Genomic DNA, 26,723 nt, shown 5'->3' with positions numbered 1-26,723 from the left:
TCATCATCAGTTACTCTTCGCAGGGTATGGAAAATAACAAAATCACTTGTCAAGGCCCATCTTAATAGCCAAAACAAACACATTTACACAGAGGAGACGGCATCCTGGGATTCGTCACACTTCAAAGGAGTGTGAGAATCTCCGGCATGGTTTGACATGCGGTGGTACTGTATGTTGCCGTAAGCTACTAGTGTGTGCTGGATTCAAGGTATTGCATCGCTTTACGGTGAGATGGGGTTGCGATAACAATGTAGCTGTTATGGGCAGGTGTCTTGCTGGTGACAGGAACGACATTTTTGTTTGTGTTATCAGTAGATCATCAGTCCGCTGGCTGTAGGAGTCTGATGTGACCACGACTCCTCGCTTCTGGTCTCCAAGAATCACACCATTTGTCCTAGGTCCTTCCAGGGCCAGTGGGGTTTTCTCTTTATGGAAACGTGGGGTTTTATCCCAAACTGTAGCAGTTTTTCCGCTTGAGGTGGCAAGTCCACTCAAGGTGGCCGCATCTCCCTCTGTCATGGTGTACAGGTACTCCAATCGAACTAGTTGGGGTCCTAGTCGCTCGAACTGTTCAACAAATTCTGTTCTGGCTTTCCCAAACTTCATGGTGATGTGTAGTGGCTAGTGGGTTTGTGCTTGGCCATCTACATCTTCGACTTTGGTTTTTAACTGTCGGACTACAGATGAGGGCCCGTGTGTTGCTAAATCTAGGGAGTAGAACGTATCAGGCTCCTCTTGACCTTCGACTACTTGGATCTCCATTTCCTCCCACCTGTGTACTGGTTTCATGCCATCATCCGTGGGGATAAGGCTGATTCCCAGTTTACGGAGTAGGTCTCCTCCCAGGAGGTTCACAGGACAGTTCTTACTTAGGACGAACTTTGCTTTGTGGTTTCGTCCATTTTCATCTGTTATTTTTATCTTCCTCGACTTCTTCAATAGTTCCATGTGTCCTCCTGCTCCAATCACAGTGATCCATTCTCTTCCTGGTATCAATCCTGGCACTTGGTCTTTGATGACTGATTTATCTGCTCCAGTGTCACATAAGAATGTTATTGGTGTTTGTCTTTGTCCCACCAGTAAGGTGTAGTATGGTTTGCTGTCTTTGTCCCAGAGGGTGGACATGATTTCGGTTAAGTCTAACACTTCTGCTGGCGAGCAAGGGGTTTCTTCGTCCTCCTCATCACTTTCTTCAGTTTCCTCCTCTGTGTTAGGCTTCTGTTTCTCTTCCCTCTGGCGTCATTCTTGATATTGATGTTAAAGGGGTTGAACGGTGGGGGTCTCTGGTTCCCCCTGCGTGGATTTTTGCAGTCTCGAGCAAAGTGTCCTTTCTGTCCACAATTGTAACACTTGTCTTCTGGGTTTGCTCTTCTTGGTGAGCCGGGTCTTACTCGGCCTCTTCCTCTTCCACGTCATTGTTGGTAGAATACTTCTGGTGACCCTTGGTTCATCAATGAGGCCATGGCTTGGGTCAGAGTATTGACTCCTGCGCTTGTCTGCTTTTGGCGGTGTCTCTCCTCAGCATGAATCACCCACTCTATTAGTTGATTCATTGGCATGGTTCGGTATGTGACACAGTACTTCTTTACGAACCCTTTGATTGGGGCCTGGAGCCCTTCCAGGAACCCTTGTCTCAGTTGGCCTTGGTACACCCCTTGGTCATTTTGGTCTTCCATGATCCCACTGTGAGTTTTGAACACTTCTTCAAATCTTGCTCTGAATTTATGAACTCCTTTACCTGGTTCCTATTTTGTGGCCCTGATCTTGTCATAGCTTGGTGTGGGGCGCCACGTGTCTATGGGAGGTCAAGGTCTAGGTTACCTGGTTGTGCAGGTGAGTAGATGTCAGATGAGTGTTTCACGGACAAAGGTTTGGGAACCGTCCGACTTCCAGTCTACTCAGAGTCACCTATGTCTCGAACTACCTTGACCTGGGATTGGTGAATCCACGTCTACCTTTCAGCGATCCTTACTGCTGTGGGGGTGGTAGTTGAACCACGAATGGGCCTTCCCAGCGTGGCAAGGACCAGGACTTCCTTTTTATGACTCGAATCGGTATGCCCTCGTTTGGGCCTGAGGTTGTCTGTAAACAAAAATTTTAAAGTGGGTATTTACACCAACCTCTGGGCATGTCCATCATTTGTCCATCATCCCCCCTGTTGAGACATGGCTCCTCCCATGGCTCAATTTTGGAATAGATTTTTTGGTAGGCACGGCAGGTCTTTAGCTGTGCACAAGTAGTCCGTAGACTGTGTGCCTTACATTTCCATACAGCTATTTGGTTGGGCTTAATACTCCAATGAACAAAAATCACAAATCTTATTTATTCCATCACTATAGTTTGTGAAAATCTAAATGCCTTGTCAGTCAAAATTGAATATGCTAGCTGGTATTCTATTTTGATCACTGCTTCCTTGTTAAATTCATAGTCATAGATGTGAAACATTATTTGATTACTTTTCAAGATTATTTCACAGAAATGCCCAGGGCTGAGCAGAAAGTCGACCGTACATGCAAGATGAAATCGGGACCCCATTCCAAGACAATGTCAGTGGGTATTCCATGCAGACGGAATACATGCTGGACAGGTAAGTCCACAGTCTCACGGGCTGAAGGCAGCATGCGGAGTGCAACAAAATGCGCGGCCTTGGAAAATCGGTCAACTGTGTTGCCCTGGAACGTAGGGAGGCCTGTGACTATTGAGGTTCGAACAGACTGCACGCTCAGACAGGTTCTGGTTAGGCAGGGCAAGACCCAAATCTTTATTTGCCAACTTTGCGTCTTTTATCGCCTGTTATCATGAAAGTTTTACCCTTTACCATCATCGTTTTGGCAGAGACATACCGTTCTAGAACCTTCTCTTCACATGTCAACCTGACTCTCGCATCTGCTGTCTGCTCGTATATCAAAAATTGTCTCGTCGTATCTCAAGATAAATATTTGCCCAAAAGTTTACTCGTATCTCAAATTTCTCATATGTCGGGCCACTCGTATGTCGAGGTACCACTGTATATATACACGTGCGCATGCGTGTGTATGTGTGTGTGCGAGTATATATACAGTGGTACCTCAGCATACGAGCAGCTCTACCTACGAGATGCTCGAGATACGAGGAAAATTTCGAGCAAATAATTCGCTGTAGATACGAGAAAAAATTTGAGATGCGAGAGAGCCAGGTGGCCATGATATGAGAGGCTGTTTATCATTGCAGCGTTTTTGCCGCATCTCTTTCGTGTATAACAGATATCTACGAGCACTGAACGATTTCTTCACACAAGTTTCTCCTACACATGGACTCAGTGGCGGTCCGTGCATTTCCTAGTGACGCCTTCAGCAAAAACTATTTTATGGCCATAAAACCTCTACTGCAGCTACAGCTGCGACACAAAAAATAATCAATAAATCAATGCACAAAAATGGGGTAAAATCCACTTCCTAGCAGCATTTAATGATTAAATACAAATACTGGAGCTTTTCAGACATTACAACTGGGCCAGGGGGGTGATTTTCCCGGGAAAAGACAGCGATGAACATCAATGGCGTACCGGCAAACATTGCCCGAAAATGGGGTAAAATCCAGCCGAAAACAGCATTTATTGATTAAATACAAATACTGGAGCTTTTCAGACATCAGAACCGGGCCCGGAGTATAATTTTCCCGGGAAAAAGACAGCGATGAACGTCGATAAGTCCATACGTGAAACCGCAAAAATTGCACTAAAATGGGGTAAATCCACTTCCTAGCAGCATTTATTGATTAAATACAAATACTGTAACTTTTCAGACATTACAACCGGGCCAGGGGGTGATTTCCCTGGGAAAAGACAGCGATGGACGTCAATGGCAAAAGGGCAAAAATTGCACTAAAATGGGGTAAAATCCACTTCCTAGCAGCATTTAGTGATTAAATACAAATACTGGAGCTTTTCAAACATTACAACCGGGCCAGGGGGGGGATTTTCCCGGGAAAAGACAGCGATGGACGTCCATGGCGAACCGGCGAAAATTGCACTAAAATGGGGTAAAATCCACTTCCTAGCAGCATTTATTGATTAAATACAAACACTGGAGCTTTTCAGATTTCAGAACCGGGCCCGGAGGACGACTTTCCCCGGGAATTTCATACAATTGAAATATTATTTAGGATTACAGCCATATTTTACTCACCAAAAATCCTCTTTAACTGTCAAAATATCCATCCTCCTTTCTTTCTTCCTTCTTTTGTATTGCCATCGAAGCTAATGCTGAAAGACGAGCCTGTCCTGTCGTATTTCTGGCATAGTCCGTCTTGAAAATAGATTTAAATCAACACAACAATACATTTGCTTGTTCAGCTTGCGCCAGATACAGTTTGTTAGCTCTGGCTAGTTCACTCTATCACTAGCCAATCATAGTTGTTGAAAGCGATGACGTATCCCTACGCCTGCGACAAGGCATTGTTGCCAACTCGAAATCTATAATATATACATTGTATATTTGTGTCTCTGACAACTCGCTCTCGCCCGCTCCCCCGCCCGCCCCCCCGCACGCGCACACGCACGCACACATATAACCTACAGCCCAAAAAAGATCGCAAATTTCACAGACGTCCTTTCTCAAAACCAAAAGATAGCTCAAAACCTACATATACACATTATTTGAAAGCAACGAAACAATACGAAAATGATAAGAAACATTTCTCTTATAAGTAGTCAACATGAATAAGTGGTCACATAAATTAGGAGGTACAACAAGTGAGCCTATGGAGTTTTAGTGCAAGTACGAGATAAGACATTAGTCTTTATTAGGTCCTCCTAGGTCAGGTATGGGCAAACTACAGCCTGGGAACCAGCTGCGGCTCGTTAAATGTTTTAATCTGGCCCGCCGAACTTGATATTAAATTAATAAACTTAGTTATTTTTTTATTTTCCCTGATACTGATGTTTTCGACTAGAAGGCACTGTAGATGCATTCTCTTTGTTAAAGTAAAGCGTAGGCATTTTGCACTTTACCCTCTGACCCTTCTCGACACATCAGCCCTTCTGTAAAGATGAGCGGACCTAAGAAAAGGAAAGTGGACAACGAATGCCGAGTGTTTAATATGAAGTGGACAACTAACTCATCCTGGACTTCAGACGGAACAAGCCCGCTTCACTCTGCTGACCTCACTTGGACTACTTATTTCTTGATTATTTGTTTGTCTGTCTGTTGTTATTTGTGCACTATGTGGTGAAAGCTTTAAATCTCATTATACATGTATAATGACAATAAAAGCATTTATTCAATTCAATAAATCCAGACTTTGATGTGATGGCTAAAAAAGGAGACAAACAAACGACACTGTTTCCATAAAAAATAAAAGTGTCTGTGATGCGCACGTTCTCAAAATAAACAGTGCGCGATGATAACATATAATTCCGCTCCACAGATTGACTTGCTGCCACTGTTTTGTCCTTGCACTGGTCGTTGTTGTCTTTTGGCACCGGGGACACAAATTGTATAGAAGAAACAGGACAAGTACATCTGCCTCTCCTACCATTTTTGGAGGAAAAAAAAAAGACAGCCACGAGGACAGTGATGGTGATATCCTGAAGGATAACAGAACTTTCTGTGCTTTAAAATACAAATGGTTAAAAAAGACATGAAAGACATGCATGGTAGGCTTATTGGACACTCCAAAATTCCCCCTAGGTATGGGTGTGAGTGTGCTGGCCACCGATTCAGGGTGTCCCCCACCTCTGGCCTGGAGTCAGCTGGGATAGGCTCCAGCACCCCCCGCGAACCTAATGAGGATAAAGCGGTTCAGAAAATGAGATGAGATATAGGAAAACAAGATCCAAATTAGAAAATCCCTAAAATTTTATTTTTAAATTATTCAGAATCGTTGCGTCCTGCTTGACAATCTCCCCACATTCCACAGGCCTTCCATTGACTGTCTCCAAACAACTATCGATGATTTTTCTCCCGTTATTTTTTTCAAGTGTGGTCAAAGCAACTTTATTTAAAATTACGGGTGTGAATGAAATGAAGAAGCAAGCCCTGTTATCTATCCATGACTGATATTGCTAGGCATTACGGCCGTAACCCACCTACCATCGCTACAATATTGAAGCAGAAGGAAGCATTAAAAGTGATGACTCCTTGGCATGGCTTCTCTGTGATTTCAAAAAAGGGTTTTCACTGAAAAACGAGATAGAGACTTTTACTCCATTGAATGGAGGAGAAAGAAATTGCAGGACATACAGTGATGGAGTCGATTATTTCTGAAAAAGCTCATGCATATGAATTCATAATTTGAAGTCGTGTAGATCTGTGTTTAGGTGCATGTGTTTGTGTACTTTGTCTATTGCCTAACGTTAGCTTCCTCCTGCACTAATAGAAACTGTTTTTGCATACTTTTTATTCATTTTAATACATTATTAAATCATGTTTTCTATTTTTTGTGTTTGTCACATATTTCACAAAAAATTAGGACACTGCTCATTTTTAAAGAAAAAACAAGCACATGGAACATACAAATTGTAAAAAGTAGAACCAAACTGTGACATCCATTAAAATCCAAAAATGTCTTGGTGTAATCAGTGTCTTCCTATCATCCAATAATTTGAGGAGTATAAAAAACAGCAGTGGCATAACAAAAATATTCATTAATAAGTGATCAATCAAAATCATTTCGAGTTTTTCGAAAACAGCTTTTTAAAATTTCTTATTGCACACAACAAACCTTTTTTCAAATTTTGACAACAAAGCGAGCCACAAATGTCTCTTTTGATGGGTGCATTTGGCTCTATGCTGACTTGTAAGCTAAAATGTGAATCCTGCTGGTGAGAGAGCCAAGTCCTGAACGCACCAATAATAGCCTCATGTTGGCACATCAAAGTGACGCCGACACTCTCTAGTGCCGCTAGATTGACCAAAGGGAGAGATGCGTTGGCACATCTGTTTTCGCGACACTACTTTGAGCGCCTCTACATCGATCAATGCGTTTGGACATCAGTGGTGCCGACAACTAACTCTAGCGGCGCTGCATGACCAATGGGAGCCTCGCGTAGGCACAACTCTGTGTTGGCGTCATCACCTTGAATGCGTTCCATTGTCCAATGGGAGCTATGCATTGGCACATCCAAATTTAAATTGCTGATTCTAGCACTGCTTTACAATATTTTTTCTTTTCATTAGACCTCCTTATGCGTGATAGCAGCGTAACAATGTAATTAAAAGAATTTAGATACTTATTGTACTTTAAAAGTCTTTAAATGACAAAAAAATCTTACTTTTAAATTCTGGGTATGGCACTCAAGGAATTACATTTAAAAATATGATTTGTTTATGGCTCTCTCGGTCAAATCCTTGTCTTAGATGTTAGTGTCTCCTTACTTCTACAAGAAAAACAACTTTTTCTCTTAATGTCAAAACCACCTGTATGACCTGAAATTAGAATCCTGCATTGTTAAAATATATTTGTAAAATTCGGTTTGGCCCGATTTTATTGAATTTTAAGTTATTACTTTAGAACTAGGGCCACCCGATGGTGCAGTGGTTATTCCGCCTGACTTTGGTGCGGGCATTCTGGGTTTCGATTCCCACTCGGTGGAAGTGTGAGTGGTTGTCTGTCTCTCTGTTTGCCCTACAACTGACTGGCGACCAGTTTAGGGTGTAGTCTGCCGTTTCGCCCACCGAAGACAGCTGGGTTAGGCTCCAACAACCCCCGCAACTCTTTGGAGGATGGGCACTGTGGAAGATGAATTACTTTTGAACTCTACACTCTGTGAAAAAACTAACCAGAAAGTGCCCAAGATAGTATGACCAATATTCTTCAGACATATGACAAAATGTGTTTTTTTTAATTCTCTGCTAGCACAGTTTATAAAGACTATAAAGAACAATGAATTAATTACGTTCAGAAGAGTCTCTTTTACCACTCAGTTTTAACCTTTACTAGGGTGCTCTGTTCTGCGTGGTAACCAGCTGAACTGGTATGGTTTACTTGGTAACAGTAAATCGATATCAAGTCTCTTTTGTTCTTTATCACTATTAACAGTTGTGTACCCAAACAATAGCATGGCCTCCTTACACACTTCCTGGATGCGTTTAACCTTGTTATGTGGGAGTGAGGTGCGCCAGGCCTGGGAAACATCTGCAGCGTTTCTTGAAGTGATTTGAAAAGCCTCTTTCAAGGAACCTTTGCCTTTTCCATGAGTCATATTATGAATCCATTTCTCTATCTGATTGGTCATGTTCAGGCCTACAAACTCATACATGGCATTTATTTCTTTTTGCGGATTTCGGGCCACATCCTCGTAGCGAACCATTCTATACCGGCCTTTTAGGAATGGCGGGGGTGTGTGTAGGGCCCTTTCACTAATGCGAACATGACTTCGACAGATCTCCTGGATGACTTGGTATTGTACCTCAGGTTCTGAAATGTTCCTCTGCTCCAACACAACAGCATTATCATTAACAAAAGCTTTGACAGATTGGTCCCTTGAGCGGACGACGGCCCGTGGATCCCGAACCAGATGAATGATGCGGAGGTCAAGTTTTGGATCTTCAAAGAGAGGGTAGAGGGATTCCAGTTCAAAAATACGCACAGATTTTAAAACTACGTGACTGTAAGAAATGCAGGCTTCTTGCACACCTTGATGTCCCATTGCGTCACATGTTTTTAAGCACTGCGTTTCATTGCTGAAATAGCCACGCGGCGTGAGTGAACATGCTGGGGGTGAGCACAATGCACGGCTGTGACTCCACATGAACAAAGAGGAAACATTATAATGCTTTGGCAAATAGGCCTCTGTCACAGAAAAATCGCAATGGAACACACTGCGCATAAGGTCCCTTACAGCCATGCGTAATGCCTGCGCACCAGAGTTCCTCAGTTTGGTCCAAACGTGCCAGGCAGGTTCCATGAGGTAGAAGACAGATGGATGTTGACTGAACACCTGACCAACAAAGGATGATCCTGATCGCCATGATGACAGCAGCAAAACATGAACTTTACCATTAGATGGGGTTGAGTCACAAGGGCTTAGTTGGATGTACCATCCACAGAAGAGCACCACTGCTGCTCCCTGCAGGATCAACAGGAAAACCATAGTATTGAGCTTCACTTTGTAGCGGGTCATGATTTCTTGTCAATTATTATCTTGTATTTGGTGTTGATGCTTTTCCTCTGTTGAGTTGCAAGCTGTACGTGCTGCAAAAGAGCCTGAAGAGGAGAACAGAAATATTTCAGGATAGGAAAACTAAGAAACTCAATGTAATTAATACTAACTTACCAGATAACACTATGTACCTATGACTGGCAAGGAACAAAAAATATGTTATAGCTAATTGCTTCAACTGTAGGAAAACAACAAACAGCCAGAGCTGAAGGATGAGAGAGTCAGAGATCAGAACTTAAAACTATTAATCAGAAAAAAGGAGCCAGACCCTGACTAATCATCATGGGGGGCATGAAATAAAAGTGAACAAAAAATAACCATAAGGCAGAACGCATTTGGCAATTATGACAAGCAGTTTACAGAGGTCGTTGGCATGTTTACTGCCATACTTTTTGAAGTAACCAAGAAGGGAAGACAAAAGCAAACATCCCTCGATAGGTTCCTTTTAGCTGCATCTGAAAGTGAGGGTGGAGGCGGGGCAAGTAGAGCCAACACGGGAGAAGAAAGGTATCAAAATTTAAAACAAAATTTGAATTAAGTTTAGTGTAAAGTTAGATTAAACTTATTTTTCAATGTGTCTGCATCGTAATCCAAGTTCATTTAAATTTGTTTGTTATGTTATGAGTGTGTTGCCGTGCAAAAAGTCCCCCCCCCATTCTCCCCCTCTCTCTGTCACTCTCTCTCCCTTCCGCGAAATCCATCTAATTTTAGAACTATTAAACACATTTTAGTAATATTAAACCACTAGTTATTTGTTACTTTGTTAATAGATGGCGAATTAGAACAAATAAAAATGTTTTTCCAATCCAATATCCTGTTTTGGGTGTTTTTTCAGAGGGTTGGAACGAATTAATTTGTTTTTAGTTCATTTCTATGGAAAACGTCCGTTTGAGTTACGAGAAAATCGACATACGAGCTCAGTCCCTGAATGCATATATGAGATATATATACCTCATATATATGAGGTGTATATATGTATGTATATATATGTATATATATATATATATATCTATATATATATATCTATATATATATATATATATATATATATATATATATATATATATATATATATATATATATATATATATATATATATATATATGTATATATGTGTATATATGTATATATATGTATATATATATGTATATATATGTATATATATATACCGTATTTTCACGACTCTTTGGCACATCGTATTTTACGCCGTTGTGTCAGTAACGAGTGCTATTTCTGTATTTTAGACACACAAAGCACGCACCATTTCATTAGATGCATATATATTATATATTATATATGGATGAACGTCGAAACGCAATAGCGCTGGCTACCGGAAGCAGCTTATTTCCGGGTTCCGGTGCGCAGTGACTGCTGGGAAATATAGTTCTTGCGCGCAACACCCACACGCTAAAAACACGCTTTAAAAAGGCAACGGAAGCAAAACTGAGTTCGGTTGTACTTTTTATTTAGACATTTTACAACTTACTCACGTCATCATCACCCACAAATCCATCAAAGTCCTCATTTTCTGTGGTCCGAATTAAACAATTGCCCAAATGAGTCATCCAAAACGCTGGGTCACACGGTTGTAGTTCTTAAGCCTTTCGGCTGTACAGACGCTCCCCTACTTACGAACGCAATTGGTTCCGAGCGATTGTTCATAAGTTGAATTTGTTTGTAAGTTGATTCAGTGCTATATTTTGTATTATAATTTATGTTTAAGGCCGATATAAGTATATTGAAGGTTTATATAAGTGCATTTTTATGTTTAAGGCTTGTATAAGTAACACGCATTGGTTTGTACTGAAAAAAAAAATAATAATAAAATGGAGAGAATATGTACAGTACTGTAGAGAGAGAGATTTATGTATTAGAAACTGGCCAAAAGAAGCGACCTAATGACGATTGCAGTTTTCTTCTTTTTTTCATCATAAATGATGCGGTAGCACTGTATGGCATCATTCAATTGATTTGCAAACTTTGTGCAACGTTCAATATTTGGGTCCTGCTGCTCGATCATTCTGTTTAGAAATGGTACTGACGGTCGAACGATTCAATGCCCGTGAAACGCTCACCACTCTCACGCGCATCAAGCTTCGTTATTATTGCCACTCGTTTCAAATGAAATGGCTTGCCTCTTCCTTGCAACTCCCTCAATAGAAGCCTTTAGCTTTTTACCAACCATATTCAATATTGGATGCATGAGATATTTAATGATACAAATGAAAAAGGTTCTTTGCACACGAGATACATTCACGCACTTCCGCATTGCAACGAAGAAGAAGGTAGATGCTGGGTGAGCTGAGCTCTCACAGCGCCAGGCGTCGGTATTAGCGGCGGAAAGAAGTACTACTCCGAAAAAGGCGCGAAATACAAAATTGGACTTGCGAACATTTTTGGACTTAAACGCAATTTGCAGACATGTTCGTATGTACCGTTGTTCGTATGTACCGTTGTTCGTAAGTTGAATGTTCGTAAGTAGGGGAGCGTCTGTATTTACAGAATGCTCTGTTGACGCCAACATTTAGCGGCAGGATTTCTTTTGTAAATGCAGCCGAACTGACGGCCAGCACCAAATTAGTGTGGTCGCCATCATACTAACAGTTAGTATGATGGCGACCACACTAATTTGGTGCTGGCCGTCATTTCGGCTGTATTTACAAAAGAAATCCTGCCGCTAAATGTTGGCGTCAACAGAGCATTCAAAGCTAGACTGTGAACTATGTATATATATTATATACAATAACTCCGAGCTTTCCATCATTCCCGGAAGCTTAAGAACTACAACCGCGGGACCCAGCGTTTTGGAAGACTCATTTGGCCAATTGTTTAATTCGGACACAGAAAATGAGGACCTTGATGGATTTGTGGGTGATGATGACGTGAGTAAGTTGTAAAATGTCTAAATAAAGTACAACCGAACAGTTTTGCTTCCGTTGCCTTTTTAAAGCGTGTTTTTAGCGTGTGGGTGTTGCGCGCAAGAACTCTATCCCAGCAGTCACTGCGCAGTACTTTATCTACGGGAAAATAGTAGAGTCGGGCTGCTTGGGATATATATATATATACATAGTTCACAGTCTAGCTTTGAATGCTCTGTTGACGCCAACATTTAGCGGCAGAATTTCTTTTGTAAATACAGCCGAAATGACGGCCAGCACCAAATTAGTGTGGTCGCCATCATACTAACTGTATTGAAGAACTGGGTGTATTAAGAACTCTATATCCCAGCAGTCACTGCGCAGTACTTTATCGACGGGAAAATAGTAGAGTCGGGGGTTGGTTTCCGTAGTTGTCCTATCGACTGATTTATTTTATTTTATCGTGATAACAATTTTAGTATTGGTCCATATATAAAGCGCACTGGATTATACGGCGCCCTGTCTATTTTGGAGAAAAAATTTGACTTTTATGCGCGCCTTATAGTCGTGAAAATACGGTATATCAATGTGTATATATGTGTGTATATATGTGTATATATATGTATATCTATATATATACACCTCATATATGCGCACATACACACACACTGCTCTACATTGTCAATTACCGTATTTTCCGCAATATAAGGCGCAAATGTGTGTGTATATATATATATATATATATATATATATATATATGCGTCAACAGAGCATTCAAAGCTAGACTGCGAACTTATAAATATGTATTGAATGTAATTAATGAAATATTTTAACTTTTAATTTTTGGACCAATACCCTGATCATAAGAAATTTAGCTTTTTTTTATGCTTGATTATTCCAAACGCAAGGTGATTTAAAGCAAAATTGACTTTGACATAAGTGAGTCGATCTAAAATTTTCACTTATTCCATCATGGGTTAGATTTCATCCCTTCATGAAACTCGATATGACTGTGTAAACTAACAACGTATAAGCAAATATTGAACAGAGGCTTCAAGTGAGTGATGCTTTGTTTAACTTAAAGACAAAGCAGGATATCCTTCTCCTCTGGGCGTCTAAATCAATCTATTCAAGATCCTAGAGATGGGTGAAATTCTAACGTATTTTTTATTAAACATTTAAGGTATTGTTGCTGTGCCCATTCAATCCTTACATTGTATAATCAAGAAAATTGTCATTCACACTCTTAGCAGCAATGCATGCATCAATTTTAGAAGGAAAAAAGACGGAATAAACGCGTAAATAGATAAGAGTAAAGGAGCATTATACAATACGGGTGGCCAAAAACGGTACTGCAACCAGGATCAATTTTGGAGGGCGTAAGAGGGGTGCAGGCCATCCCTTTGCTTTGGGTTGCCAGAAAAGTGCTTTGCAATGGAGAATCATGATGCATCATCATAGCAATGTGGCATTTTAATCAGGACAAACAGAGTCGAATGTGTACTCAATGTAAATTACACAGCAAAAAATAAACGAGTACATGTTACAGTCTGAACAGGTTAGGGTTTCAAATTGCACCAGGGTTAATTCATATATGAACATCATGTTCTTTCTTTCGCCAAGACGAGTGGAGCTACAGTACTTATTTTTCCATCCATTTTACCAACCAACATATGCACATGTCATGGTTAATGGCGCTAAGCACGATAATGCCAAATTATTACTGTTCATATCGCTATTGTCAATATTACCATACAGGAAAGTATTATTGGAAAATTCTAAAGTTACATCACCTTGCAAGAAAAAGTGGTGAATTTTTGGTATAAATCAACCGATACTATTTTGCCGATATTTGGACTTTTATATTTGGTCAGTCAAGCGTTTATATTTGGACACTTTGGATGTTTTCAGAATGTGGGAGGAAACCGGAGTATCCAGAGAACACCCACGCATGCAAACTCCACACAGGAGGATCGACCTGGGACCCAGGACCCCAGAACTGTGAGGGGAAAGCGCTAACCACTCATCCCAAGGGCCACCCACCTTGGATCTTGTTTTCGTATATTGGAACAGTCATTTTTATATCAATTTTGTAACCTGAAAATTTCCTATTTAGAGACACTCATGAGCAGATGTACAACTGTACTTCATAATTGGAATATTTCGTATGTTGAGATATCGAAAGTAAAGGTACCACTGAATTTAAACAATGTTAAAATCTAGTATTTTTGCCTTTACATTAAGTATTTTGGAGTATTGTTTCACTTATAAATAATAATAATAATAAATATTTAATGTTCAGCTGTCTGCATTAAACAAAACGCTTGATTAGGTTGATTTAGATTTCCATCACTGCATGGAGCAGCCATGACCATCTGTAGTAACTGGCTGCAAATAAAGGATAAATAAATATAGGCCAGGCTGTCTTCCTCAACAGCTGCCATATGTATCAACCTTGGAATTGAATTGATTCAGCTCAAACACTGCAAGCTAAACATTTGACTACTTCAGTATATAAAGCTATGATGATAGGGCATAATTTAAATCTAAAAAGCCACATCCGGCCCCAGCCCTAATGGGGGCCCGGGGTGGAGAAAGGTGAGGGAAAAAAAATCAGAGGAATGAGAAAAATCCTTCTCATTCAGGCCCCCTTGACCCGTGCCAAACGTTTTATACATGTCTGTTATATTCTGGGAACAGGGCTATGTTAAAGGGCTATTCCGACCAAAATTGTACCTTCGATTTTTTGGGGGGCAAACTTACTTTCTCTAATCACCTTAAAACATTATAGATCGAGACTGAAACTTGCTATATTGCATTTTTGACAGAATTTGATAAAATATTTGCCTCCCTCATTGCACTACAAACAATTCTGGACCAGTGTGACATCATAAGGGGGGTTTATGCTGTTACAAGGCTACACATCATTACTATTCCAATAGTGATTCTCTTTGAATTTGGGGGTGGCCCGGCTGCTGAGTGGTTAGCGCCTCGGCCTCACAATTCTGGGGTTCTGGGTTCAAATCCAGGTCGGTCCACCTGTGTGGAGTTCGCATGTTCTCCTGTGTGGGTTTCTTCTGGGTACTCCGGTTTCCTGCCACATTGCAAAGACATGCATGGTAGGCTGGTTGGACACTAAATTGACCCTAGGTATGTGTGTGAGCGTGAATGGTTGTGTGTTCCCATGCCCTGTGATCGGCTGGCCAGCGATTCAGTGCCTCGTGCCCGAAAGTCAGCTGGAATAGGCTCCAGCACACCCCGCAACCCTTGTGAGGATAAAGCGGTTCAGAAAATAATGAACGAATCAATTCTTTCTATTTGGCTGGTACGTAAATTTATACAAGCCACCTCATGGTGTAGAGCAGGGGTCACCAAACTACGGCCCGCGGGCCAGACACGGCCCGCCGGCACATTTGGACCGGCCCTCTGAACAATACCAGAGACGCTATCGGATGTTTTTTTTTTTTTTTTTTTTTTTTTGGGATGCAGCCCGCCGGCACATTTGGACCGGCCCTCTGAGCAATACCAGAGACATTATCTGATTTTTTTTCCTATTTGGCCTTGAAGACTGGGACGTTTTAATCTTGTGTTTGGTTCATTGCACCCCTGCTGAGCCCACAAATCATCCCAGTGAAGCGGGGCTTCGCATTGCTTCTTTGGTGACACGCGCGGGGAGAGTGTTTCCCTTTGATGCAGGCGGGCACGTCCAGTGTTACCGAGACATCTGGACGATCGCAGGTGAGGGCGGAGCCCTGGGACCATCGCGGACTATTCAAGCATATAAAAACTGCAACCTGTTTGAGAACGGAATAATGGCGAAAGAGTTAGGTGAGAGAAAAATTGATTCAGAATGCAGGGTATTTAACCTGGAGTGGACAAACGATTATTTTTTTGTTCAATGCAAAGAAAAGGCTGTTTGTCTCATTTGTCAAGAGACGGTGGCGGTATTCAAAGAATACAATCTTTGCCGACACTATAAATCCCGTCACAAAGACAAGTACGATAGCTTGCAAGGCCAAATACGAGCAGACAAACTCTCAAAGCGAAAAAGTGGACTACTATCTCAGCAGAACCAGGCATCCGTTCGGACCAGCTTTTGGGTTGCTAAATTGATAGCAAGCAGCGGTAAGCCTTTCACTGACGGAGAGTTTGTTAAGAAATGTATGGATACTGTCGCGGAGGAGGTGTGTCCCGAGAAGAAAGATGCATTAATGCTATAAGTCTGTCGGTGAGTACAATGACCAGACGCGTTGAAGAAATCGGGAGTAATGTATATGCCCAGCTGCAGCAGAAGACGAAATAATTTGACTTTTTTTCATTAGCACTGGATGAAAGCACGGACGTGCAAGACACAGCGCAACTGCTCATTTTTATTCGTGGAGTTAGCGCAAACTTTGAGATATGCGAGGATCTGGCAGCCCTCCAAAGTCTCAAAGGGACTACAACGGGAGAGGATATTTTTGACAAAGTGTGCCAAACCATGGAGAAGTTGGACCTGGACTGGTCAAAGCTAGCTAGCATCACGACTGACGGGGCTCCTAGCATGGTGGCCGAAACTCGCGGTCTAATAATGGGACGCATGAACCGGGAGTTGGAAAAAAGGGGTCTCACCGCCCCGCTACGAGTCCACTGCCAAATTCACCAGCAAGCACTGTGCTGCAAAATGTTGACGTGGGATTCTGTAATGACGGTTGTGGTGTCGTGCATAAACTTCAGAGCAAAGGGAGAAGATTGTGCATGGCACAACAGAAAGTTAATGTTCCATGGCTTTTTTTTCTATGAAGAACCCAGAGAGAGTTATTTAGTTATTATTTATTTCATAAATAGTGTTATTTATTTCCTGTTTTTTCTGTGAAGAACTCAGAGAGGGTTATTGAGTTATTATTTATTTCATTAATAGTGTTATTATATGTTTCCTGACTTTTTTTCTGTAAAGAACCTGGAAAGGGTTATTTGGTTGTGTGGCTTTCTGGAAAACAATAAAAAAAAATTAAGCTCCCCTACGATCGTCACACTTTTTCTGTTACAAACTGACACCGGCCCCCCATCAGAGAAGGGAAAAGTTATGTGGCCCTCACAGGAAAAAGTTTGGGGACCCCTGGTGTAGAGGTTCACTTGCCTGACTTCGGTGCGGGCAGGCGCGGACTCAATTCCTGCTGGTGGCGTTATGATTGGGGGTACGCCTTTCGACCGAAAACAGCTGGGTTAGGCTCCAGCAACCCCAGCAACCCTTTCGAGGATGGACGATGAATGAATGAATAATTACAAAGTGACTTTAATCTCATAATATTTCGCTTTGAATCTTGTTATCGTACAATCTATGCTTTCATATTTCAATTTTAACCTCGTAATAGTTTGATTTTAATCTCTCTCTTTTGGATGGATTATTATGATGTATGATTTCTTGTAATTTTCTGCGGCACACCTGAGCATCGCTCACGGCTTGGGGAACACTGGCCTAAGGTGTAGTCTCCCTTTCGCCCGAAGACAGTTGGGACAGTTGGGTTGCACTCCAACAACGCTTTCGAGGATGGCCGGTATGGAAGATGAATGAATGAATAATTACACCACCCGAACACCACAAAGAACAGGGGCACTGAAGTGACGTGAACGCTAGTTCCATACTAACGTTTAGGAGAAAAAGAAGATGGGGAGGAGCTAATGTAGCATCAGAGTTAGCAATCTAGTGGTGCACACAGGATATGAATGCGAAAGGACTACAGTCGTTCCTCTACTGGATTTTTTTTTGCAAGTTGAACATTTTTGCAAGTAGAGCAATACTATATATGTAAATTCTCAAATTTGTTCCACGGTCTGCACAAAACTACCAACTGAACCCTTTAAATTGATCGGTGTCCCTATTTTGTAGGAAAGACGTGAATATGCAAAAATGAGAGAAAATGATGAAATTATTTAATAAGCCAATAAATAAATAATAAAAGATGCAAAATGTATTCGCAGGTGCACAAGTTTCAGGGAGCTACTATTAGGCAACAGACAGAGAGCATATGAAGACATATCTAATCTATAATCCTTATAAATTGTGATTTAGGGGTAAGTGTGTGTGCGTGTGTGTGTGCGCGTGTGTGTGTGTGTGTGTGTGTGTGTGTGTGTGTGTGTGTGTGTGTGTGTGTGTGTGTGTGTGTGTGTATTTTAAGATTCTCTCGCTACGTTTGTCCAAACCGTATAGAGCTGAATTTTTTTATGGTGGCCAGAAAAGGCTGTTGGATCCTAATAGACGAGTGATTGAATTTCTTCACCTTCTCTAAGTGGGTAAACTCAACTTTTATTTGTTAAAGCTGAAAGCAGAGTTGATGTATGAATCATTGTTTTTACATAATGTGCCGGTACTCGGACGATTCGCCGAAAGACGTTTCGCCGACGGACGTTTGGCCAACGGACAGTTCGCTGAACGGACGTTTCGCCGAAACGCTCGCCCCGCCCTAGGCCCGTTACAGATAAGATTCATTTAGGAATAACAAGGGCATGTACTGCCCCCCGCTGGACATATTTCTAAATTCAAGTACGTACTACACTACAATGTGCTGCCAATTTTTTATTTTTTTATTTTATCCTTGCGTTTAAAGTAGTAGCCATTTGGAGATCACGCAGAACAGTACGTGACAGAAGAAATAGAGAAAATAAAGTTGTAGTAACAGTAAGTACTACTGTAATGAAATTGTAAATCCAGAAATCCTACTCCAGAAAATTTACACCAGCATAGAAAACATTGAGATTAATCCTTGAATTAAGGTTCTCAGCAAATCATTTTGAATATATATTTCCTAAAATAATGGGAAATTATTTAAAATTAAACTAGAAGTAAAAGTGTGTTCCATGGCATTTTCAGGTATTGTTCTCCAAGCCCTCTAGTTCTCTAGTCTGTCCATGGCACTTAGAATTTCACATAAGTCTTCTGGTGTTTTTTTCTCAGTGTCAGACATCAATCCCCAGCTTTGATAAATTACATTGCGTGTCCAAATAGCTACTACTTTAAACGCAAGGATAAAATAAAAAATATATAAAAATTGGCAGCACATTGTAGTGTAGTACGTACTTGTATTTAGAAATATGTCCAGCGGGGGGCAGTACATGCCCTTGTTATTCCTAAATGAATGTTATCTGTAACGGGCCTTACGAACGAGTTAGGTTCCGAGCGATTGTTCATAAGTTGAATTTGTTTGTAAGTTGATTCAGTGCTATATTTTGTATTATAATTTATGTTTAAGGCCTATATAAGTATATTGAAGGTTTATATAAGTGCATTTGTATGTTTAAGGCTTGTATAAGTAACACGCATTGGTTTGTACTTAAAAACATTTAATAAAATGGAGAGAATATGTACAGTACTGGAGAGAGAGAGAGAGAGAGAGAGAGAGAGAGAGAGAGAGAGAGAGAGAGAGAGAGAAAGAGAGATTTATGTATTAGAAACTGGCCGAAAGAAGCGATCTAACGACGATTGCACAGTTTTCTTCTTTTTTTCATCATAAATGATGCGGTAGCACTGTATGGCATCATTAAATTGATTTGCAAACTTTGTGCAACGTTCAATATTTGGGTCCTGCTGCTCGATCTTTCTGTTTATAAATGGTACTGATGGTCGAACGATTCAAGTTGTATGCCCGTGCAATGCTCACCATTTTCTGACGCGCATCAAGCTTTGTTATTATTGCCACTCGTTTCAAATGAAATGGCTTGCCTCTTCCTTGCACCTCCCTCATAGAAGCCTTTCGCTTTTCACAAACCATATTGAATAATGGCTGCATGAGATATTTCATGATAAAAATGAAAAAGGTTCTTTGCACACTGGAGATACGTCACGCACTTACGCAACTTACGCAATTTACGCTACTTACGCACTGCAACGAACTGGGCAGAGGAAGGTAGATGCGGGGTGAGCTGAGCGCTCACAGCGCCAGGCGTCGGTATTAGCGGCGGAAAGAAGCACTACTCGGAAAAAAATACAAAATCGAACTTACGAACAATTTTCGACATAAACGCAATTTGCAGACATGTTCGTATGTACCGTTGTTCGTAAGTCGTATGTTCGTAAGTAGGGGAGCGTCTGTACACACACGACCGTTCAGCGAACTGTCCGTCGGCCACACTTCCGTCGGCGAAACATATTTCGGCGAATCGTCCGGTCACGTAATGTGCCCCAATCATGGTCAAAAATGGTCGTAACATAGGATGCCTTTCCACGTCATTTAGAAACATCATTTTTGAAAGAATTTCCGCCAGCGAGTTTCCCGGTGCTCCCGAAACACTTTTTTCCCGGTCGTTACGAGAAGACTCGGCGAGACATGATGCTGCTGGCTGCGCTGACCCAATTTAGTTGTAAGGTAGGACGCCTTCGAGTTTCTGGGTGCTCCCCGGAACACTTTTTTTTCTGTCGTAACAGGAGTTATAAAACATCCACCCATTCATAAACCACGCTTTATCTATTCTTTAATCCTTATAAAGCATAATTTATGGATGGATGTGTGTGCACCTGAAAACCACACTGGAGTGCTTCGGATTAGTTATTTCCGCTTGAAGTTAACTGTGCAACAGCACCGCTATTGTGCAAGTTTTTATTTTGGTCATATGTTCACTTTAGTTTAAAATGTTTTACCAAAAATAACACCCAAACATTGCTTAAATAAGTAAAATTTGTCAGCCTTTCTTTTGAAATTGGCGGTCAGTTTTCTTTACTTTTTCCTAAAAGGCATACTCCTGCTTCTGTATATATTATACATTCCTTTTTTTGCATACTTTACATACTTTTGCAATGTCACTTTTCACCAATTATGCCAAAAAACAGGAGTTCTCGAGTTGGGAAAAGTATAAACAATTGAAGCGCACCAAGATGGCGGCACAATCTTCTGCATTTCAAAGTGGTGGTGAGGCTTCGACCTCAGCGGTCATCTATAATCCTAATAAAGCGTGATTTATGTGTGTGTGTGTGTATGTTAAGACTCTCTCGCTACGTTTGTCCAAACCGTGCAACATAGAGAGTTGCATTTTTTTTATGGTGGCCAGAAACGGCTGTCGGGTCCTAATAGACGAGTGATTGAATTTTTTTCACCTTCTCCAAGTGTGTAAACTCAATCTTTTATTTGTTAAACACCCATTTTTCAAAAGAGATTTTTTTTAATAGCGCAACAATTGTCTTTTGGTTCTAAACAAGCAGGTGAGACCAGCAAAGGCGCCCCCCCTGCTTGTAAACGTAAAATTAAGAATTCAAAACAACACTAATTTGAACTTTTAATCTTTTTTATTAACATTTTATGATTTCTTTGGCATCTATTTTTTCTTCCATTTTATTTATCGCCACTGCTTCTTACCAGTTTGGGTTTAATCTGCTTTGGCAGTGCTTGATAGGTAATTGACGTTTTAAGAAAAATCAATCTAAAGACAATTACCTTTGATGACTTTTAATGTTTCTAAAATGCGCAACGCAAATGTCAAAGTGGGCAATCCCATGACTCAAAAACACTTCTTCAGGATGTTTTTTCCACGAAGTCGGAAAGTTTGTAAAATTTCTCCCCCATTCTTTTTCTGATTTGTGCTGTTGGAATGATGCCTACTTCCTCCTCCTCCTACTCAGCTGCTTTATCGTTCAATTCCTCATGTTTTGCCGACCGTTGCCTTAACTCCTGCTCCGTTGAGTTCGTTTTGATGCCCCTAGACCAACTCTTCAATGTCCTCCTTACTGAGCACCAGCCCTATCGCCTGCCCCCGCGACACAATTTCGCCCACCGCAGGCTGCAGTTCAGGTTGAGGCTAGACTGCGAGTCTGTCGAAGCCACTCGGCCTCAGCTTTCTCCAAGCATAAGTTCAAGCACACAATGGCAAACGGTGGTCAAACGGGCATAAGAGAATCATGAAACATGGAGGTTGTTGTTGTGGGACAGCCAACTAGGGTCCAGGAGAGCAGGGGTGGCAAACTCCTGTCCTCGAGAGCCCCTATCCAGTCTGTTTTCCATCACTCCCTCCACCAACACACCTGAATCAAATAATCTGGATCAGTATCAAGCTTCTGGACCGCTTGCTGATGAGTTGATCATTTGACTCAGGTGTGGTAGAGGAGGGAGATTTGGAAAACAGACTGCGTAGCAGCTCCCGAGGACCGGAGTTGGCCACCCCTGCAGTAGAGTGTAGAGTGATGTACACTCATACAGTGGGGCAAATAAGTATTTAGTCAAACACCAATTGTGCAAGCTTTCCTACCTGAAAAGATTAGAGAGGCCTGTAATTGTCAACATGGATAAACCTCAACCATGAGAGACAGAATGTGGAAAAAACAGAAATTCCCATTGTTTGATTTTTAAAGAATTTATTTGCAAATCATGGTGGAAAACAAGTATTTGGTCAATACAAAAAGTTCATCTCAATACTTTGTTATGTACCCTTTGTTGGCAATAACGTAGGCCAAAGGTTTTCTGTGACTCTTCACAAACTTTTCACATACTGTTGCTGGTATTTTGGCCCATTCCTCCATGCAGACCTCCTCTAGAGCAGTGATGTTTTGGGGCTGTCGTTGGGCAACACTGACTTTCAACTCCCTCCACAGATTTTCTAGGGGGTTGAGATCTGGAGACTGGCTAGGCCACTCCAGGACCTTGAAATGCTTCTTACGAAGCCACTCAATTGTTGCCCTGGCTGTGTGTTTGGGATCATTGTCATGCTGAAAGACCCAGCCATGTCGCATCTTCAATGTCCTTGCTGATGGAAGGCGACTTTCACTCAAAATCTCAGCAGGGGGACACGTCTGGCAGTGCAGGATTTGAGTCCCTGGTGGCGGATTGTGTTACTGATAGTAGACTTTATTACTGTGGTCCCAGCTCTTTGTAGGCCATTCACTAGGTGCCCCGTGTGGTTCTGGGATTTTTGCTCACTGTTCTTGTTATCATTTTAACGCCACGGGGTGAGATATTGCATGGAGCCCCAGATTGAGTGGGATTATCAGTGGTCTTGTATGTCTCCCATTTTCTAATAATTGCTCCCACAGTTGATTTCTTTAGACCAAGCGTTTTACCTATTGCAGATTCAGTCTTCCCAGCCTGGTGCAAGTCTACAATTTTGTCTCTGGTGTCCTTCGACAGCTCTATGGTCTTGGCCATAGTGGAGTTTGGAGTGTGAGAGACTGAGGTTGTGGACAGGTGTCTTTTATACCGATAATGAGTTAAAACAGATGCTATTAATACAGGTAACGAGTGGAGACCATGTTAGAAGAAGTTAGACCTCTTTGACAGCCAGAAATCTTGCTTGTTTGTAGGTGACCAAAGACTTATTTCCCACTCTAATTTGGAAATAAATTCTTTAAAAATCAAACAATGAGATTTTCTGTATTTTTCCACATTCTGTCTCTCGTGGTTGAGGTTTACCCATGTTGACAATTACAGGCCTCTGTAATCTTTTCAAGTAGGAGAACTTGCACAATAAATACTTATTCGCCCCCACTGTACATAGTTTTTATTTTTTTATTTGTATTTTTTGCCCTCTATGGACACTAAAAGCAGTACTGTGCTATGACAAAAACTAAATACTCTACATATATAAATACATATACACATACATATATATACATATATACACATACACACATACATACATATACACACACATATACATATATATACACACACATATACATATATATACACACACATACATATATATACACACACATATACATATATATACACACACATACACATATATACACATATATATACACATATATATACATATATACATACATATATATACATATATACATACATATATATACATATATACATACATATATATATATATATATATATATATATATATATATATTATATATGTATATATATAATATATATTATATATATATATAGTGATTGTAACAGATACTTCTTTGTCACAAAAAACATTCATGAAGTTTGGTTCTTTTATGACGTTATTATGGGTTAACAGAAAAAGTGATCAAATCTGCTGGGTCAAAAATATACATACAGCAACACGAATTAGCAATTTTGGTGACTTAGAAAGTTGTGTCAGTGAAATGAGCTTCATGGCATGGCATCTTAACTTCTTGTGAGTGATTATGAGTGACTACAGCTGGTGACTTCTCTGACCAATAACGTATATATTTGGGTTTTCTTTTGCCCCCGTCCTCCACTTTAGGCTCATTGTGTGCTGTGCTGAGCACCAGCACATTTTTCCCTTTTTTGGGGACGTATGAAACCAAAGTCATGTCTTTGGTGAAGCAGGGGCTGCCTTCCTGTTGTGCGTGTCACTTGTGCAGGGAGCTCCGGCTTGTTCCTCCTTACAGTACCCACAAGTGGGTTTCTTTTTTTTCAGTTCTGGTGCAAGGGGTATTGATGTGAAAAAGTTGTCCACTGTTATTGTGTGCCCTTCCAGCGTGTCAGTGAGTCCCAGCACCACACGCATTCTGACAATGTGTTCACGCGTTCCCCCTGGAGGCTTTCCGGTGTAGACCTCCAGCTTCAATGCGTATGAGGTTCGAGCGTCACAGAGGGCCCAAATTTTTATGCCATACTTTGCGGGCTTTGACGGCATATACTGTTTGAAGCTGCAGCGTCCTCTACTTAAATCCCAACCAGAATTGTTGTACAACTATGCATCGTTTTGGAGCCTACTGCAAAAAGGCAAAATCATTTACCAGCCTCTGGGGTTGGCTCAGGGTGAAGGGGAGTAAATGTTCGCAACACAAAAATTTGGCATGCCGTACGTCTGTACAAGTGTAAAGAAAACAATTGATGTGGAAATCGCGGGAAATGCATTTTTGCACATTAGATTTAGAATGCATTCAAACATCTGAATTATAATGGGTGACTATGGTACAATAATTGTAGATTATGTTATGTTTAAGTATCAAAAGTTCAATCTCATTTCTGCAATGCCTTAGAATGGTCAGCAGGTGACATTTTGAAATTCAGGACATATTAGAAATTTCAGCTCTGATGTTTTTTTATATTCAAAAATTTTGTAAAAATGTAGACATATTATATTTAAATAATAAATATATTTGAATAATATTGTTAGAAAAAACCACAATTATGAGATTAAAAACGTTATTATGTATTTTTAGATCACTCGAAATGGAAGTTGTTCAGGTACTGCATATAAACTTTTGGTGGTATTAGGTGGTTGTGAAAAATTAGATTTTGGAATAATTTGGGGTTTATTTGATGTCTGTTGATAAAACTTTGGCTAGAACGACTTTGTATTGTAAATATAGGCGACAGTTTTAAAATATAACATTTTCAGCATTTCCACGTAATAAAACCCCGTTTAACACTAAACGTGTATATAAGACTTTTAAATAATAATAGTAATAAAAATACATCTGATAGGCAGCAACAAAACGTTTCCGTTAGCTTGGCTCCCATAGCAATTGCAGTATTTTAACAAGCACGAATCGTTAGTGTAAAGAAAAGAGAAATGGCTCGAGAAGAAAAAAACGTTTTCGCCGTTTGTTCCGTTGCTGTCGTTTCAATCTAATGGAGTAGCACAAACGTACCTTTCTGGTTGTTGGGTATAGCAACTACTTTGAGGCGAAGCCTGTGATAGAGCTTACCTATTCAGAGACCTTTCTTTCTCCACACTGCACGCCTCACTCTGAACTTCTCTCGAAGCAGCTGCTTTACACACCAACCTCCTTGTGTCCTTTTCGTCCGACTCCGTGCAAGTTGTAAAGCCAAGTTTGAGACGTGGTCAGTGACCGTTGGCGAGACGCCAGTGGGCTGGCCGCTTGTTTAGGTTTATAGGTTTAGGTTACAAGGAAAAGTGTTGGATGGGTGGGCAAAGGAGGGCAGGCGGAACGACGGTCAGTGAAAGAGTGTTTTGTTGTCTCCTAAGGTTTCATTAAGTCATTGGTCAAAACACTGTGTGCGCATTTGTGGTCGCATCCCTTCACCTCTGTGACTTCCTCCCTGACCATTATTGGATGCATGTTATTGGCGTTTATTCATTTTCGACCTCATAATCACAACGCCATGTGCTCTTGTTTGTCCTGGAGGATTGCTTTAAATAAACACACGGAAAATACACAGAAATGGGATCACATTGTTTATTTGCCAGAGAAAGGACGCGCCCTCCTGATCTGACTCCCATTTATATATACGAAGTCCTTTTCCAGCAGGCCAAAATGGGCATTAGTTTGATTTTTAGTGGGTGTTTCAGTACCCATTTTGACCACCAGTGTGGAGTGTGTAACAAATACAAGACTTGATTGAGAATATAAACCGAATATGTGATTACTGTGAATCAGTGGTGGTCCGTGAATTTTGCAGCGACGCCTTCAGCTGTCGGAATCAATCCAACCCTCAAACACTATTTTATGGCTATAAAACCTCTACTGCAGCTACAGCTGCGAGACATAAAAAAAATCATCAATAGTAACCTCATACAATTGAAATATTATTTAGGAATATAGCCATATTTTACTCACCAAAAATCATTTTTACCTTATTAGATTGTTAGTTTTAGCATCTGACTCCAACGGCTAAAACTATGACTCATCCGTCTAACAATGGAGCATATTCAGCATCAGAGGAGACAAACCAGGGTTCAACAGGTTAATCCACAGATAATTTATTCCTGACAAATTGATCTAAAACTTACAATAGCAAATTCACAGATGGTGTTTTTATTAAAGCAGTAAAACCTACAAATTATGTACAAAAGATACAAATACAATACAAACTTACAAATTATGTACAAAAATT

At 40.8% G+C, this 26,723-nt stretch overlaps 1 protein-coding gene across 1 annotated transcript; it reads right to left on the bottom strand.

Annotated features, from left to right (window-relative positions):
* Positions 1-5,237: 5,237 nt before the first annotated feature.
* Positions 5,238-25,948, bottom strand: chst6 (carbohydrate sulfotransferase 6). The gene is made up of 2 exons (XM_077596191.1): positions 25,574-25,948; positions 5,238-9,186 (listed from the first exon to the last, which is right to left on the bottom strand). The coding sequence occupies exon 2, from the start codon at positions 9,101-9,103 to the stop codon at positions 7,907-7,909; it is 1,197 nt and encodes a 398-aa protein (XP_077452317.1). The 5' UTR covers positions 9,104-9,186; positions 25,574-25,948; the 3' UTR covers positions 5,238-7,906.
* Positions 25,949-26,723: the final 775 nt, after the last annotated feature.

This window comes from Stigmatopora argus, chromosome 3, assembly GCF_051989625.1.
Source record: "Stigmatopora argus isolate UIUO_Sarg chromosome 3, RoL_Sarg_1.0, whole genome shotgun sequence".
Taxonomy (NCBI): Eukaryota; Metazoa; Chordata; class Actinopteri; order Syngnathiformes; family Syngnathidae; genus Stigmatopora; species Stigmatopora argus.
The sequence above is the reverse complement of the archived record's forward strand: the minus strand, read 5'-3'. Positions and strand labels throughout refer to the sequence as shown.

Coding starts and splice junctions, on each gene's coding strand:
- chst6 (XM_077596191.1), bottom strand. CDS start 9,103: ATGACCCGCTACAAAGTGAAGCTCAATACTATGGTTTTCCTGTTGATC.